At 40.9% G+C, this 17,970-nt stretch overlaps 1 protein-coding gene across 5 annotated transcripts in view; it reads right to left on the reverse strand.

Annotated features, from left to right (window-relative positions):
* Positions 1-17,970, reverse strand: part of dnmt3ab (DNA (cytosine-5-)-methyltransferase 3 alpha b) — a gene marked incomplete at its 5' end in the record, with an annotated part of 41,202 nt that overhangs the window by 13,631 nt on the left and 9,601 nt on the right. For 3 of the 5 annotated variants that reach the window (XM_035674283.1, XM_035674284.1, XM_035674282.1), the window contains 5 exon segments: positions 236-394; positions 1,076-1,429; positions 9,444-9,584; positions 11,947-11,993; positions 17,462-17,813. In XM_035674283.1, the coding sequence (XP_035530176.1) occupies positions 236-394; positions 1,076-1,429; positions 9,444-9,584; positions 11,947-11,993; positions 17,462-17,813 (1,053 nt within the window). 5 annotated transcript variants of the gene reach the window in all.

A 17,970-nucleotide genomic window follows, 5' to 3' on the forward strand; every position in this document is an offset into this window, starting at 1 on the left:
AATAAAATTGAATTGAATTGTGTTCTGAAAATTGTGTTGTTGTGGCAAAAATAAGAGATTAATGGTTTTTATGTTTATACTGGAATATAGTGATTAGTTGAGCAAATAAAACAAGAAGACTCATCATACAGTTTGTGGTTGTTACTATAAACGGAAGGCTGTTTTGCTTAATTTCTGGTTAAAAAAAATAAAAAATCACCTGACAGCAATATTAATGTTGGCTCTAAGCACTCACCACTGAGAATTTTCCATCTCCAAACCACATGACCCATCTGGTTCCCTCAGCAGCTCTGCTCCGTCCCGTCTTCAACCAGGATACGATGCGGCCTGGCCACCACGAAAACCCTCGCAGCTTTCCCCAAACCAGCTCGCCAATGCCAAAACCACGACCGTCCTGCAGCCAAAACAAAAGACAAATAATCCGCTCTGTATTAACTTCTCTGCATAACTGTAAAACCTTTTTAATCTGTCTGTCTCAGTTTGTTAAAGTCAAGTCGAGTTTTATTTTTACAGCCCAATATCACAAACCATAAATGTACCTACAAATTTGTACAGCATACAACACCCTCAATGGAAAAACTCCACAAAAAACCCATTAACGGGGGAAGAAAATGGATGAAACCTCAGGAAGAGCAACAGAGAGGGGGATCCCTCTCTAAAGACGGACAGACATGCAATAGATGTCATATGCACAGAGTAGACATGCAACTAAAGATTAGTTTCATTATTGATTAATCTTACAATTATTTTCTTCATTAATAGCTTTATTTTTAGTCAGTAAAGTGTTGATTAAACACACACACAACACCTTTTTATGCTGCAGGCTTTCCTGCATCATTTAATACACATTTTGTTAAAATTCAACATGATATGTTTGGTATCTTTGCAAACATTTGGATCTTCACAAGGCTGACCTGACCTGAAGTGAATAAATTCCCAAAACACGAATGAACTTAACACAGATTAACCCTGGCCTTCAACTAAATCCTTTTTCCAATAGAGATCTCTGTAGTAAAATCCTTTTGGTCTACAGTCAGACATTAATCAGTGTGAATTCAGCTCAAAATGATCTCACCTCATACTCGGGCTCAGTGTCTGCAGACTTAGGGGATGTCTTATCTCCACCTCCGATGGCGACGGGCTCAGGGGTCGTGGCCACAGTGGGGGAAGCAGGGTCAGTAGGCTGCTGCTGCTGCTGCTGAGGTGGCTGCTGATGTTGTTGTTGTTGTGGCAGCGACGGCTGTGATTGCTGTTGATACTGAGGCTGTGACTGAGTGTGCGACTGAGGCTGCTGCTGCTGTTGCTGCAGCTTTGAAGGCGATGGGTGTTTTTTGATTATTGAGGTTTCTTCTTTCTGGGTCTCCGTTTCATTCTCCTCGTGATCCTTCATCGCGTTCATCGCTGACATCTGTTTGGCCCTTTTCTCTGCCTGAAACACAGCCCGGTGACAGCCGTTACAAGGACTGGTCTTTTCAAAAGACGTGTCCTGTTTAAGGTTAGTTTCAAGACTACTTTTACTTTTCTAAATATAAACACATTTATCTACTGTACAAAAATACTTTTTTCAATTTCAATCAGCTTGGAAAAAATCCTCTCCCACTACTCAGATTAAAATACCCTTGAAGACTTGACAAAAAAGATTGTTCTACAAGGAATAGAAAGAATAGGGCCATAAGAAAAGGTAGACATAACAAACTCAAAACCGAAACCTCAGAAAGCTCAACCGAAACTCAGCCACGGTGTCTAACTAACCATTGCGCAAAAGAGAAGGGTGAAATAAAATAATAGTGAAATGACTTGGAAACCACACACATGGCACTAAATCAGGAAATAATTTAAAGAAACAAATAGATTTAACCGAGCATTAAGTGGCAAGTGTAGATAGCTCCAATGCCTAATTGCTTAATGCTGAATAAACAAGACATAGCAAGTAAAAAGAGCTTTGTGATAAAATGTATCCGTACAGGACACACAGAAATGAAAGTGATACCAGCTTCTCATCTAACTGGTCAAAGACAATGAGCAATTCTGCAAAGTCTCACTGTTCAGTAATAATTTTTGGAACACTTGGAAGTAGCTGATCAAGTTGTAAACACAGAATTGACATATTATGAATTTATGAATTGTTATGGCTAATATGTTAGCCAATAATTGCCTATTTAGCAGACATCGAGCAACATTAGCATTAATTTGAAGTTCTGGCCACCCAATAAATGTAAGTCTAAATTGACTTTTAGCTCTTGTTGGAAATATAAAAAGCTTTTTAAATGCTCTACTCATACTATATTTACCAGCTTTTTTGCTGAAAACAACTGTCTGCTGGGGATGGAAAAGATGCTAATGAGAGCGGTGAAAAAGAACCAAAAAACAAAACAATGAGATGAAAGACACTAAAATAGACCCTGTAGAGCTGAAGGGAACTGCAGAGATAGGTGAGAATTGTGGGTTTGTCACTACGAGCAACATCATTTCCCACACGCAGCCATCTGATCATTGTTGCAGTAGAAATGCATGCTACATGGTACATACTTGTCCATCAGACCAGTGAACTGTAACCATACAGTATATGTAATCATATATTCTGTATTCATAATAACCATGCAGCATTCTGAATACAACTGTATGTCTACCAAACACAGTATAAATACAGATTGATAGTATTAGTATTTGTAGCCATTTAGCTGTACACCACAAGTTGTGCACTTTTACATTTCTGTGTACATTCTGTGCAGAATCTTGATTGTGGGAGCCTGACAGCCTTTGTAAACATAGCTTTATCTCCGACTGTAAGGCCCATTCATCAACAGCACAGTATACAGTAACTCTCTAGTGTCCATAGCTGCAGCGGAAAGTTCACTGGGTTTGTGGTACCTGACACTAAACCGCTAGGTCGATCAGAGAGGACAAGACGCAGCCGGGACTTAAGCCTTTCACAGTAAATCCCCAACAGCTGCACTCATTCTGATGTCTCTCTCTCTCAAACACACACGGTAGGACTCAGCATGCACACACATGTTAACTGTCTTCTCCTCCTCTCACTCTTTTTTCTTCGAAACACGCACACACAGAATATATATCTGCAGTCCCGTATGTAAACACGTGTTGGTCATACTATAGGCTCCACGTGAGAGCTGTGCTGCACAGCTGTGCTTACTTTCCTCAAGTCTTTCTCAAGTTCTCAGGTCTCTCGCACACTGTAAATGTCCAGAGGTGGACTGGGTGTGGGAAGAGTAGAAAAAAAGGCCAGAAGGAGAGCGACTGGTAGAGAGCATAGCACAGTCCTCCGTACTCTCTCCCAGTGTGACTCGTAAACAATAGCGCCTTTAAGGGGAGGAGGTGCCTAGACGGCATGGGGAGGGGGTTTCAGCGCAGAAGAGTAGAAACATGTGCTCTTCAATCAAGAGGCTCTGCTGTGGTTTATAAATATCTGTACTGTAGTGCTGGATAGATGGTTCAAAGCCCTTGGCCATATGTGTTAGACCTCTTGGCTCCAGCACAAGCACATTGGAGTTAGTGTTCGACAGCCTGCTTGGATGTGTGGTTCCAGATGGTAAACTGCAAAAAATAACAAATGTCAATTAAACTGCTAAATGCATTATGTGTATGGGGAGAAACAATCTGTAATCATATGTGAGGAGAGCAGTTGCCGGTGCAGATGGGAAGAAATGGGCTGACTGAGAATAAATGCAAAGCTGTGTGTATGAGTGAGATAGTTCATCACTGGTAACCAGTAATCACAGCTATACTGGGAGAAATGTAAATGGACATAAAGCTGCTGAGCTACTGTTACTGTGCTCATTTTGGTGTGTTAGGGTCAGACTGTCTCCAGGGTTCCTTCTCCTCAGAGCCAATGAAAAAGTGACGCTGAAAATGCCAGTGGGGGGAGGAGAGAAAGTACAGTGCCTATAAGAACCAGATATTTGTCTCTGGACTTCTTCCCAGTTGTAAATGCCCCCCTTTTGGGGGCCTCACAGTATGTCTGCAGCTCCACCAGCAAGACAGGCTCTCCGAGTCTAAAGGGGAAAATATGAAAGGAGGTAGTGGAGACACAATGCGGTCTTTATCATTTACGCACGCCTGCCTTTCACTGACAGCTCAGAAAATACCACCACTTATATCCGCTGTCACGCCGTGCTGAAGACAAATTCCAAAAATGACAGCAGACATACTCTAGATGTATAAACACAGCAGAGAAAATGTGTTTAAACAACCTCACAGTGAAAACATCTACACTTTTCCCCCCTTGGAAAAACTATGTTATATACAAATACAATGGAAAACCATACCTAACTTACTGTACAAACAGTAATCGCGGATTTTGTTATGGATAGAGTGAAAACAGAAGCTCTACAGGCCTCTGGCAGAGTGTAGAGACATGTTGGGTGCACAATAAGGGATAATCTGACTTAGAGGTCTGTGCAGCATGATACCCTGAGGGCTCAAGGGGTGACAGAGTGCACTGGGAGGCAGAAAAAAAGAGAAGAGATATTGGTCTCAGGGGTGCGCAGATGATACTTTAGTATCTAATCTGGGCTGTACTTGTTAAGAAAAAGGTCACATTTACTGCGTGGCTTCAGTTATTTATAAGACAACAACAGCCTATTATAACAGTTGTTAACTTTACGAGGAAAATTTCGGAGTCAAAAGTGCAGATGTCGAGATGAAACGCCATTGTGTAAGCCCTGAAAACTCACATGTTGTATAGGGACAAAGATAACAAGGATCCAACAATTCAGATCAGAAAAAAAGGACATTAAAGTAGCAGTCCAGGTGCCATCGATTTAAAACAAACAAGCACTCTGCAAGATCTGATTAAAGGTAAAAATTAGATGAAATAAACTGTCACTTAACATTACTTCCTTGCACAATGTGACAGCGAGCCTTTGAAGCAACACAAAAGAGTTTGACCTTTGAATGCAGTAGTCTCTCATGCGCAACAGGCAGTAGAGACACAGCGGGGACTGTTTTGTGTAATTGTTTGATGAATAATACAGTGAGATATGTCTTCGGTGCAAAGACCTAAACTTATCTGTGGTGGAGGACTGCTTACGAATAACAAAAACTTCCTTAAGTCACGACAGGTGTAGTTAACTCAAGATGCATCAGACCAAGAAAGCTGCAAAAACTAATCCTGAAGCTTAAAAAAAAAAAAAAAAGACTTAAAGTGGAAATACTGTCTGAAAAAGCACCAGTGGCAGGTTCTGCTGTGCAGCTATCTGGCTACTGCATTCATTAGCCTGATTTTAGCACAGATCCCTACAAAGGCTGTGTATTTCATGAGTGGCCTTGGGGGGTCACACCAAAATAGGCCATCTGGTTCTCCTTTTAAGAGATAATTAGGAATATTACAGAGTTAGCCATGAATACATAAACAGAATTCCCCATGAATCCACAAGTGGAGTTGTTAAAAAAGATCCCTGAGGAGGCTGTTCGGCTTTAAGCCCTTTAAAATCTTTTCAAGTAATCAATTATTCTCCTTATAGTAAATCTATGTCCTTAGTCAAACAGAACAAAGTACACAATGATAGGAAGGAAAGGGACTTGAAGCCTACACAACAACTTCACCCTTTTCCCAGTTAAATGTTATGTAAGGTGAAATCATGGTGGCTCTCAAAACAGCAACATTTTTAAGGTAAATATATCTGACCTAAAACAAAATTATACTACTCTGACATTTCTAGGCGCTGCTATGAAACAGGAAATAGTTTCAAAAAAAGCTCCCCCCACGGGAAAAACTTTTTTTCATGCAAGCAACTTTTTCCCAAACACGGCTAAAGCCTGCTCACTCTTCCTCTTAAAGAGACTGTTTCCCTTTAAGCCGTGCAGGGCAGATGATTCACTCGTGGAAATACCTGAAGTCAGCATATTCCCCTCACTGTAAGCAGGCTAATCAAACATGCACACTATCCGTGTTATCAAACAAACAATGCAGTGCACATACCCATACACACCAGCGCGCGCAACCCTCATAATCCAGTGTGGGTGTTTTTTTCACACCCACTCGCAGGGTAGGAGACTTCGCTTAAAAAAAGAAAGCATGAACATTTTCTTTGTCTGGGAATTCGGGGTCAGGTGATTGCCGACAGGAATTCTGGTTGGCTAGAGAGGACTTGCAAAATTTTGGCAGCGAGCCAAGAGGCTGGGAAATTTGCTGCAAACCTCATCTTCACCCTCATATCCATAGCACAGAGTTCATTTCCATAGCTGGGGGAGGGGTCAGGAGAAGAATGGGGGAGGGAAACAGAGAGGGAGAAACGGAGAAGTCCACTGTAACACAAGGCACATGAAAAAAAAAAGGAGAGAGAGAGAGAGATCCTGGAGAAAGTGCAAGACGGCAGCAACCCTTTCAGCCAGCATGTCCTCCCTGCTGCAGAAACATGCAACAGCAAAAGGCTCTGTGACAAGAGCAGAACCAAAACTAAACGCTATGCATCATATTACTCCTCAGGAAAAGGGGCTTTGATGCCAGAACAAATTAGATCAAAGCTTGCAACACGCAAGATTTAGAAAAGGGGGGAAAAAACTGGCACACTCAAAATTTGCATCTTGCAAATCCCCTTAAATCTCAGCCTTGTAGAGCTACTTGCTTCAGAAAATCCACGTCTGTTTGGAAAACGTGAACAGCCTACTTGCCTCGTATTTTACGACTTTTCACTTGTGGGACCCCGGCATGTCCTGCTAATTTGGCAATATTTCCTCCCTGGAGACATTTTTATGGCCGCTCTCCGAGCTTTCTCTAGAGGAGCGCAGAGGGGGGTGGGGAGGCAGAAGAAATGGAAGACCCCATGTTGATACTACGGAGACTGCTTATTATGTAAGTTGCACTACATCACATTACTACCAGGAGTCATATTTAACGTGACTCATTAATGTGAGGAACTTCATATTTATAAGATTTAATATCTTGCTGCATTAGATGCTTTTAAATATGGTCCAAAAGGAAATCAGATTGGATAAGTTGCCACATTTTACTGAGCAGGAGCTCAGTGTGATCACCCTGAATGCAGGAAAAAGGATTAAAAAAAGACCAGTTTGTTCGCAAAGCAATCTACGTCTATAATTTAAAAGGGGTTTTTGAAGCTTCCCATTGAATCACATGATCTCTGTGAGGTGATGGAGTTTGCACAGTTGTTTTAAAATTGTCAAAAAACATTTAAGGACTAACTTAACTTTAAGGACTTCATGTCCTGAAGAGATGAAAAATCTGTTCCTGACCTTGGAAACAGTAGTTGACCAAGCCATGTAGTTGACAAAAAACTCACCAAAAGGTCCATTTAGTAGCTGGAGCTTGAGGATGATTATGTGATAAGATTGAAAGCTCCAACATAATTACTTAATGAAACAAATTCCCTTGTCAACAACTGTTTCTAAGTTAAAGAATGAACTTTCAACAGTTTATTATTGCTCTACATTTACATGGAAAGTTTAGTTGGAACTATTTTTCATCAAAGCAATAGTCCCAATTAAATTGGTTGACAGCAAGCTGTGTTCAGACCAACTAATTTCATCTGAAAAAGAAGTTGAGCCTAGCTTATCTTTCACCACAACGCCAGCACAGGTAGATCACTCTGTGAACATAATTTGTTTCTCCTTTATACCCGGGTTTAAAGTTCAATTTATAAACTGTTGTGCAGGGTTTTGGCGTCTGATAAGGCTCAAAATCGCGGATCTCATCAAGATTGCCAAACCGACCAATACCTTGAGGCAACACGTGCCCACCAACCATTGACAGTGTATATAATGGATAGAGCTTCCAGTTCTGTGAAGTGAAGCGGAAGTGTCTTAAACCTGCATTATATATAGGGCTGCAACGATTCCTCGAGTGCCTCGAGTAACTCGATTACAAAAAGAAAAAATGATCGATGGAGTTTCACTGCTCGAAGCATCGTTTAATTAATTTAAAGCTCACGTTTCGCCGGATTCTTTTTAGTGTGACACAACGTGTTACGTCACAGACTATGCGTCCCATATAGTGTTGGGGAGTAACGGCGTTTTAAGTATAACGGCGTTATTTTTTCAGTAACGGAGTAATCTAATAATTAGTTTTCCCATCGTTGCACTCCGTTACGTTATCGAAGAATGGTAAAGTGGCGCGTTACTACAGTTTGGTTGAATGAAGCGAAAACAGTGAAACAGCGAAAATTAGCAAACGCAGTTTGACCGTTTATCTATTTGCATAAAATGTATAATAAATAAAGTCAATTTTTCTTAAAAAGGAAACAATTGGTGGTTATTATTAAGTGATCTGTTTGGTTTTTCTATTGTAATATTTATAATCGGGCTTTAATTAAGCAAAAGTATGTTTTATCCGATTACTCGCTTAATCGATGGAATCCATTACACATTCGATTAACCAAAAGCTGCAGCCCTAATTATATATAAAGGCCAGCAGAGGGCAGCTTCATTGGCTGCAATAAACAAACTATACCATTCAGTCTTATGGAGAAATAACGTGACTTCTCACTTGATTCTTTAGCTCAGTAAACAGTTTACTAATGAGTTTATGGTCTCAAACGCTAGTTTCAAGTCTTCTTCCACACAGCATGATGTTCATTTAGAGAATGATGGTCAAATTTGGAGTAAAATAGATGATAAAGCTGCGTATGCTTTTGGGCCTGGCTACCTTGTGACTCATTCTAAGTGAGTCTGTCCATGAAACTCAGATCAAACAGTCAAACTAGGTAGTGCTGATCAAATACAGATCAAGATTCTGTTACTGTTGCCTATTTCTCATCTCAAATCATTTCAGAAACAAATTTTATTGTACGGTTTATCTCTAATACGCGATTGTGTGTGACCAGGTGGTCCGCCATTGTTTCCTGCTGTGGACAAGTTGAAACTGTGCAGCCAATGACAGTAGCTCAACTCGCAGTATATCACCTCCGCTGGCTCCATCAGACTGTCATAGTGATGACAGGACTCTTCTCTGTCGCTCATCTGTGGATTATCCAGCTTAATAAGGACATTTTTTTCTGGAAAGAGACCATGTGCATGGCTCGGTACCATCAGTGGTAAGAGGAAAAATATGTTTTTTTTTGGGATTTAGGTGAACTGATCCTTTAATGTAGAATCACTTCACCACAGCTTCAAGACACCAAAGGCAGTCAGAATGATGCACATCTAAATTTACAGCAACAATTTCATCCAGGAAACATCAATCATGTCAAGGCATCAAACAGATGTGATCAACGAAGCTGCATGCGATTTCTCCTCTGCTGATACAATAGACAAGAACAAAGTCAGGAAATACAGGAGCTGACTGAGCCAATGGCCTTGAAAAATCCACTGAAATAAATGGTACCTTCATGAGATATCAAATGACCCATCAAATACACTTGGCCGTGAATACACCACAAGCACTATCTTTGACCCTGGCAGCTTTGGTCCACGCCTGTCACTCACCCTGTAATCTACAGTGGCTGGGACAGAGCTGGGGTACTCACCTCCATCTTCCACTTGGCCAGCCACTCCTCTCTGGTCCGCTTGCTAATGTAATAAGGGTCACCAGCCTGGAAGGTTATTCGGGGCTCAGGCCTCTGACGAAGGCTGATCTCAACTCCCCCTCGCAGCCTGCCTCGACCTCCCTGTTTAAGGTGTTAAAAAAAAAAAAAGTTAGCTACTAGTTTTTGATTCTTTCTTTTAGAGTTTGTCTCATTAGGAAGCATCCAGATTTGTTCTAAATCTGTGCATCCAATCTGTCACTAGAGCTTGTGACAGACTCTAGTTCATAAGTCAGTAATTTGTGGTTGAGGCGATGGGGTTGTCTAATTTCTAAAAAGATGATGACTCACATGTTGGTGTGCCGTATGGTGCTATCAGCTTGTGATTGGTCAGGCAGCAAGGAGCGATGCCACAGTGTCTAATCACAACTCCCTGGCAAGGTCACCAGCACCAACTAATACGAGAAGCTCCCAAGTGTATTTGATATTTCAAATCTATACACCATTAGGTACCATTTCTTTCCTGGACCTTAAACATAGGACTTGACTATGCAAAGCTTCTATTCAAACAATGGTGCAGATACAGTTTACTTTCAGTGCAAGCTTTCGAGATACATTTGTGGGAGAGCAGGTGTCCAAAAGTTTGACTATACACAAAAATCTTAAGGCTTAAAGGAATAGTTTGATATTTTGAGAAACAAGCTTCACTTTCTTGCCAAGTGTTAGATGAGAAAATCTATACCACTCTCAATATGAAGCTGGAGCCAGCAGCTGATTAGCTTAGCTTAGCCAAAAGACTGGAAACAGGAGGAAACAGCTAGCTTGGTTCTGCCTGAAGAAGGGATGTCAAGAAAACCGATACTTCAGTACCGAGTCGACACCAGAACAGAGGGCGCAATTCTTTCGGACCTGGCAGGGCAGCATGTACGCCCACAAACATTCTAATCTGCTGTTAAATGCCCCAGAAAGAGGAAGGACATGTAGAAGACAGCAACAAGTGCAGCTGCACAGGTGATTTACACACAGCTCTCCGTCATCAGCTCTCTCATCTGTCTGTGTCTCTGTCGCTGTGCTGTGTGTGTCAGCCCAGTCGCACCTGCAATAAAACACCACCACGTGCATAACTGAGCTACTGCTTTGCGGCGAGACAGAGAGTGGTGGAGAGCCGCACATTTGCCACACTGCTGCAAGTGCAACAAAAAGCCCCACGAATAAAAAAAGTTATTTATTGATGTAAACCACACAAAATATGTATAGACGAGAGACAACAACACTCTGCAGAATACTGTTCTTTCAGGTAACTCGGGTAAAGGCTACACAGAAGCAACAAACTCTGCAGGACACTTTTAAAGGGAAAGAGAAATTCCCTTCAGACAACTGCAAGACCAAAAAAGGTTACAGAGAGTTTGTTACGCTAATAACACTAATAGCCTGCTTTGTTTATTAATTATTTAGTATATCAAATCTATAATATATTAATATTAATATATTAAGTATAAAAACATTGAGGACCAGCTTGATTGTAGGCATTTTCCTTAATGCAATGCAGAGCTATTCACCTGTATTATTAAGGAAAATACAAGTATTGGATCAGGAATAGTTATATCAGCAGATGTTAAATGGGATCAGGAGCAAAAAAGCTTTCACCGGTATTGGTATGGACAACTAAATTTCTGGTATTGTGACATCCCTAGTCTGAAGTTACTAAAATCCACCCACCAGCACCTCTAAAGCTCACAAATGTTTGTTTAATCCTTACAAAAACTAATGCCAGAAAATTACTGCTCCTAGCCAAGAAATAGTCTGGCACATAACCCTAATCATTGGACAGAACCAGGCTAGTTGTTTCCCTTGGATTCCAGTCTTTACGTTATGCTAACAGGTATGAGAGTGGTATCAATCTTCTCATCCTCTCACCTTGGCAAGAAAGCAAATGAGCTTATTTCCCAAAATGTCATTTTTTTTCCTTTAAGGTGGCTTAGATACTGGACTTTGCACAGCCTAGCTGTTTCCCCCTGTTTCCAGCCTTTATGCTAAGCTTAACATTTACCTATAAATCCTCTCATCTAACGCTCGGCAAGAAAACTAATTTTCCTCAATGTCGAACAATTCCTACACAGCTACAGTCATGCAAAACATGTAAACACTCCAATATCAAACATACAACCTGTTCTACAATCGAGAGTAAGTAATATGAAGAAAACTGCTGTAACAACACTGGATGGGTTGATGTTTTTATAACATACCAGTATGATGGAGTCCGCTGGAGAATTCAGTCATATTCACTGTTTCTTTTACAAAAGTGGTCCTTTAATATAGTATAAAAACAAGCTTCTGTTTGAGCTGCACCACAACCATCTATCATGCTGGCAAGGAGAGGATTCACAGTTTGTAACAGGAAAGGTAACTCACCCAAAAAAGGAAGCTACAGCCCTGGCAAGTGTGAAAGACATCTCAAGAGTTACATCAGCCAGAGAACAAAGACTCGGCAGAGCAGATATCTTACCTCGGTCTTGAGTGCATCATCCCCGTTCTCCTCCTTGTGCTCCACATCTAGAGAGAAGACAGCAACACAATGGATGGCCTGAATCATTCATAGGAGAGTGGAAATTGACCACATTGCTTATCCTCGTATCTGTGTTAAACTTAACTGGCCTCACATTCATCAATAAACCATATGACACCTTTATTAACCCAAACTGTTACACTCGCCCTCCACGTCGTCCCATCAACTGTGTGTTTGATCAAATTAAAGACAAATTAATAAAACTGCTGTGAGATAGTGGCTCAGGGGAAACTCCTTATACGTGCTCAGATTCTACAATCGTCTGGAATCACGGGAGCTTGTGCGCTCAGGTGCCATATGAGGGTTTGATGCAACACAGAGGGTTTGGAGTGGCTGCCCAGGTTATGATGAGTGTGGAGAGGGGCCAGGTTTACTTTGGCAAAGGTCACACTTCTGACCTTATATCCCCCTTCATAAGACACACAGCTGGTAGCTATTAGCATGGCCCCTCCCACGCTGCTGACACTAAGCTGTAAAGGCAACAACATACTGCTTCACTTGACTGTGGCTCTGGGGCCGTATATAATGTCCCTGCCAATCTCCAAAGCCTCAACAGGACCAAGACATGAGTCTCCTCTAGCTGCAGTTGAGTTATGTACAAATGGAAGGTGGAGAGATGCAGAGTATTTGTCTGCTATTTGGTTTTGTTATGTTTTACAATGATAAAAGTAAGTGATTTACTCAAGTTCTCTACTTGAGTACAACAATGAGATACCTTGGAAACAGGAGATGACAAAATAATCTCACCTTAAGGTCCATTTAGTGGCTGTTCTGGAGCTTTTGATCATATCACATGATCTTCCATTTTTTCTGAGAACTCAAAGAAATTTTATCACCAAAACACAACAACTGTGCAAACTCAATCTGCTGATGAAGATCGTGTGATATAACTGAAAGCCCCACAGCAGCTACTAAATGGACTACTACTAAATAAACTACTTAATGATACTTCTAGGACATTATTTACGTTTTTACCACACTACATACAGTATATTGGATATATATATATACAATACAATAAATGATATCATCAATATGATATAGTCTATGACAAGTGTCTTTTTTTACATAATTGATTTTCTTTCAATCCACTATCGATCCAGCTCTAATAATCAGTACTTTTACTTGTGACACTTCAATATATTCTGATGCTTATACAGTACTTCTTGACATTTACTTCAGTAAAATCTATCATGTAGGACTTTGACCTGTAATTGGCTATTTTTAAATTTAAGTATTGCTTCTTTTACTTTTACTTACGTACTTTTCCAACACTGGTGTAAGGATTTAAAACTCTTGAATATTATCAGCAGTTTCTTACAAAGACAAAATACTTTCTACAAAAAAGACAGTGCCCATATATGCAGAAAAAGCTGCAAAACCAAAACTGAAAGAGGCAGCAGCAGGCTTTAAAAGTGTCAAAGAAAAGCACAGAAAATATTTGGTGAAACATGCACTGAAACCACAATGTAACACAATAAATGCCCCATTTGGGATTTCCCATTAACTTGGCCATGATTTAAGATTTGTAGGTCTACAACAACAAGGTCATGTTATTCATTGTTAAACTGCATTGTTTTCCTGTGTTCAGCAGAGCAGTGAGGGGTTAGCCAGGGAGCATGGATACCACCCAACTGAAACACTCGGACAAGAAAAATAGATAAGGAAGCCAAAATCAGCTTCATCACAGAAGCTCAAACCAACACTTCTAGTACTACTTTTCACAATGTTTAATTTCAATGTACGCAAGTGTTTCTAAAATTGCCCGGGCTTAGTGATATGACACCAGTGGAGTATACACATCATTCAAGCAGCTGTGCCCTAAATTAGCATGATGGCACAGCCTGAGTAAACATGACTATCATCGAGTCGAAGCCCAAACACTATCATAACACTTGAGCCCTGAGAGGCTAAGGACAACTTTTGATGGCATGTTTTTTGCACAGCCAACTCTGGCTTGTCAGTGAAGTACCCTACAGACCTGTCCAAACAATAGTCCGCTCTCTTAGCAGCCTCTTCAAGTTGGTTCCATGTGTAGCTGAGCCCCCTGTTCCTCCCTCCCCCTTGCTCTTTTTTTTTTTTTTCCATCCCTCTCTGCTCTGGTCTGGTCTCCTCGTCCTCATTGGGAATAAGTGACTATATAACAAATCGGTGAGGCAGTGTGGACTGCCAAGGTCATTGAGTTTGTGAGGGGAGCTGGCTAACGTTGCCCAAAGAGAGTATACCTTGCCAGTTTGAGTGGGTTCCAGCTCTCGTATTGCTAGAGCTCAGTTCCACTCTAGCCGGAGCTCAAATCCTTCCTGTGCCCTCCAGATGGATAGCAGAAACCTTGTTTAGCTGACTATCGATCCACCACACTGCCCCCCACCAAGGACTCTCCTCTCTGAGATGAATATACCAATGCTCCCTCTATTCGAACTTGTTTCATAGTGGGATTAATATATTCTAGACACAGCCGGATTTTGCTGTTAAGTGCATTTAAGGTAAGGTAAAGACTTCATGCAGGCGCAACAGTGTGTGGTGTTTTTTTGCACTTCCCAGAAATCACTTGGCAATTAAACTCTGGGCAGTACTGTAGGCTGACGCTGATGTAATCTGAATTAAAAGTCTGTGTGGCCTTTTTTTTTTTAAAGATTGCACATGCCCACTCCTGCTGTATTTTTCTTTAAAGTCGCCTGCTCCAACAATCCTTTGCACCAAGGCCACTCACTAACCTGCAACAACCTGTACAGTGTGCCTGTTACTTTCTTAATCCTCCATTATTTTGATATCATGATTGAAACAAATCCTATAAATGTGTCACAGGCATCCAATATTACTCACAAACTGATTGTTTGAAAGTTGTGTGTGTGTATGTGTGAGCAGCTTGCAAATAACAACAACTCCCCATCCTGTACCACGTTCACACATTACAACGTAACTGCAGAGGTTCGCCTGCAGCCCTGAGAGAATGTCACGCATTGCTTTTACTGACTACAAAGTTCCTCTTTCGGTTGATTCAATGAAATGCAAAAGACATCACTTCCTGTAAGTCAGAGGACCTTTCATACAAAAGCTCTAACTGAAACTTGAAAACAAAATATCGTAACAAACTGGGTGATATGTTAACGTCTACCAGAAATGGATTATAATATACATAGGTATGTCTTCATTAGTGTATAATCACCTAAAAATAAGAATAGAATTGTGTGTAGAATGAATTCTTACCTACGGAGGTAGTGGGTACTCTTTTACAGAGGCTGCCATGTGGAACCACCATGTTTCTACAGTAGCCCAGAAAGGACAAACCAAACACAGGGTCCTTTCGTGTTTTTTGCGAGTTTTGTAGCTATTGTAATTCTCCTTTTGCACTTGGGTGAGTCAGGGGGATGCAGTCTGCAATCTCACTGCTAGATGCCACAAAATCTAACACACTTGTCCTTATTTAAAGATATTGATGATCATATAAAGCAGACTTGTTGTTGTTACCCTGATGGCATTTATCAAACAATGTTTTTGAACATTTAAAAAATGTATCATGAATTTATAATCTTTGAAGTAAATATGAGAGTTTTCGATATTTGTCATGCCCTCTGTGTTCACCACTGTGTCATATTAAATCACTGGACCCAAACCCAGATTAGGGAGCAGACTTGCAGACCAGGTTAGGAAAACCCGTTTATAGCCATTTACACCAAAAGCAAACAGGGTTATCCCAGATTTCTGCTTTGAAGTAAAGTAACAGATCCTAGAAGCGCAGATCAGGTGAATGCAGAGTGCAGACTCAGTTTGTAAAGAGTTCTGGGCACGATGCCATCCACCTGGCAGGGCCCCCCGACAGGGAGGCGGCCACAACAGAGACCTGCCAGCTCCCAACAGACGCTTGTTGCCAGGAGACGAGTCGCTCCTCCCCGGGCTTTATTTACTGCACTCCTCATCAAGGTCATAGCCAGTGTCTCTGTGGCCGAGAGAGGAGCGAGAGAGACACGTGGCTGAGAGAGAGAGAGAGAGAGGAGAGAGAGGACTAAAAAGCAGAGAGTGGGGGAGCAACTAAGTGATATTGTTAATCTCCATCCTGGACTAAAAACTACCTGTCAGCACCACTCTCTCCCAACAATGCCCCTGTGATTTATTTCATCTTTATAGGCTAATGTTATCTACTGCTGCACTGTGGGCTGGTACAGATTCACTCCTGCAGGACCAAAACTCAATTTAAAATCATTTATTTTAACAAAAATGTGGACAGTTTGCATTTTAATCATTTACTTTATTATTATTTGAGTTATCATTTTCATTTCAGGAGGATATTTTGTTGCATTTTGCATTAGCACAAATAATGTTGCTTTCATTCCTCTTGTCTTGGCTAGTTATTGTGTCCTTAATAACAAAATTCACATAATTAGGGCTAACCAACAACTGTTTTCATAATAGATTAATCATTTGATAAAATATAGGGAAAAAAGTCCCATCACAGTTATCTTGTTTCTGACCAACAATCCAAACTCAACTGCTTGTTTTTATATGACTTAAGATAAAGTAGAGCAGCAAATATGCACATTTAAGAAGCTGAACCCAGAGAATCTTCTATTTTACTTGAAAAATGAAAACACATATTTGCAGATTCATTTTCTTCAGTCAACTAGTTGTTTCAGTGCTATAGGTAAATAATTACTGCATTAATACTTTTGCCTATAGATAAATGAAAAGGCAATTTTTGCACAGAATCTGAACTTGTGTGTTCTTGCCTGATTAAAAAGTGTTTTATTTAAATTCTAACCTAGTTGTAATTACTTGGAGTATTCATATTGTCATTGCTGTTGTTAACATTTTTTCATGTTTTCATGAAAAAACAATTTTCCACCTTTATTGACAATTAGGTTGTATTCCACTCCATTCTATTCCAATGATACATTGTGATCAACCTGTAGAAACTGAAATGTTTCTACATTTCCATATTAGGGCTCCACTTTCCTTTTTGCCACATGATTTCAGAGATAATTGATGTATTGTTTCTTGCTGTCTTTTTCATTGCAGCTGCCTGTTTTCTCCGTCATGAATGTTATTTTGGTCACATGCTGCGCATTCAAATGTCAACTGGTTGTGCATATTGAAAGCACTTAGTAAACCACACCAAGAAATTCAAAAGCAGTGAAACATTGCATGCATAACATTCAGTATAATATGTATAAGATGAATATTAACAGTATAAATATTATAATTATGTCTGATTTACACTGCAGCCCTAATATATACTAGTGCCTTTCCTTCACAGCACTGTGCAGCAGCATGAATGCAACACTTTTAGCCTCAGTGTTACTAATCCTGGCAGAGTCACTGCCATGCTCTGTGTATCTGACATCCATTTACAGTTCATTACTCAACATCTTGTACTAATCACATGACTTTTCCTGCTGAATCCACAGAGAGCAGATCAAAACATAGCTGAGTTGAACAAGCAGAAGCCAAAAACACTCACATTTTGTTGGGCGCTCCAATTTCCGCCTCCCTCGTTTCTTGCGTGGCGGCGTCAGGCTGTTGTCCTTGTCTTTCTCCGAGTCCTGCTCTTCTCGGCTGGGCAGGAATCCGTTCTCCTGGGACGGGCTCCGGCTCTGACTCTGGGAGCTGTCCTCTGCCCGGCAGGAGGAAGGGTCTCTCGGGAACCCGTTCTCCACTTCCCTCTTCTCCTGTTTGGGGAAGCAGGCGTCGGACGTCCTGTCTCTGTGCCCGTCCACGTCTCCATTGTGGACCTGTGCCATGGACGGCCTACCCATCCCCGTGTAGCTGTTGCCCACACCCACACTGCCTTTGATAGAGCCACAGTTCTCGACCTGCAGGCAGGGGAAGAGGAGGTTTAAATGTTAACATCCTGGTACATCTATCAGCTTTAGAGATTATTATTGCTGTAGCAGTATGTTACAATTTGACACAGTATTGTGCCTGACAGCAGTTATGATACATCACTGGATATATACACACACACACACA

Source organism: Morone saxatilis, unplaced genomic scaffold (assembly GCF_004916995.1).
Source record: "Morone saxatilis isolate NCDOM2014 unplaced genomic scaffold, NCSU_SB_2.0 Contig3, whole genome shotgun sequence".
In the NCBI taxonomy this organism is placed as follows: Eukaryota; Metazoa; Chordata; class Actinopteri; family Moronidae; genus Morone; species Morone saxatilis.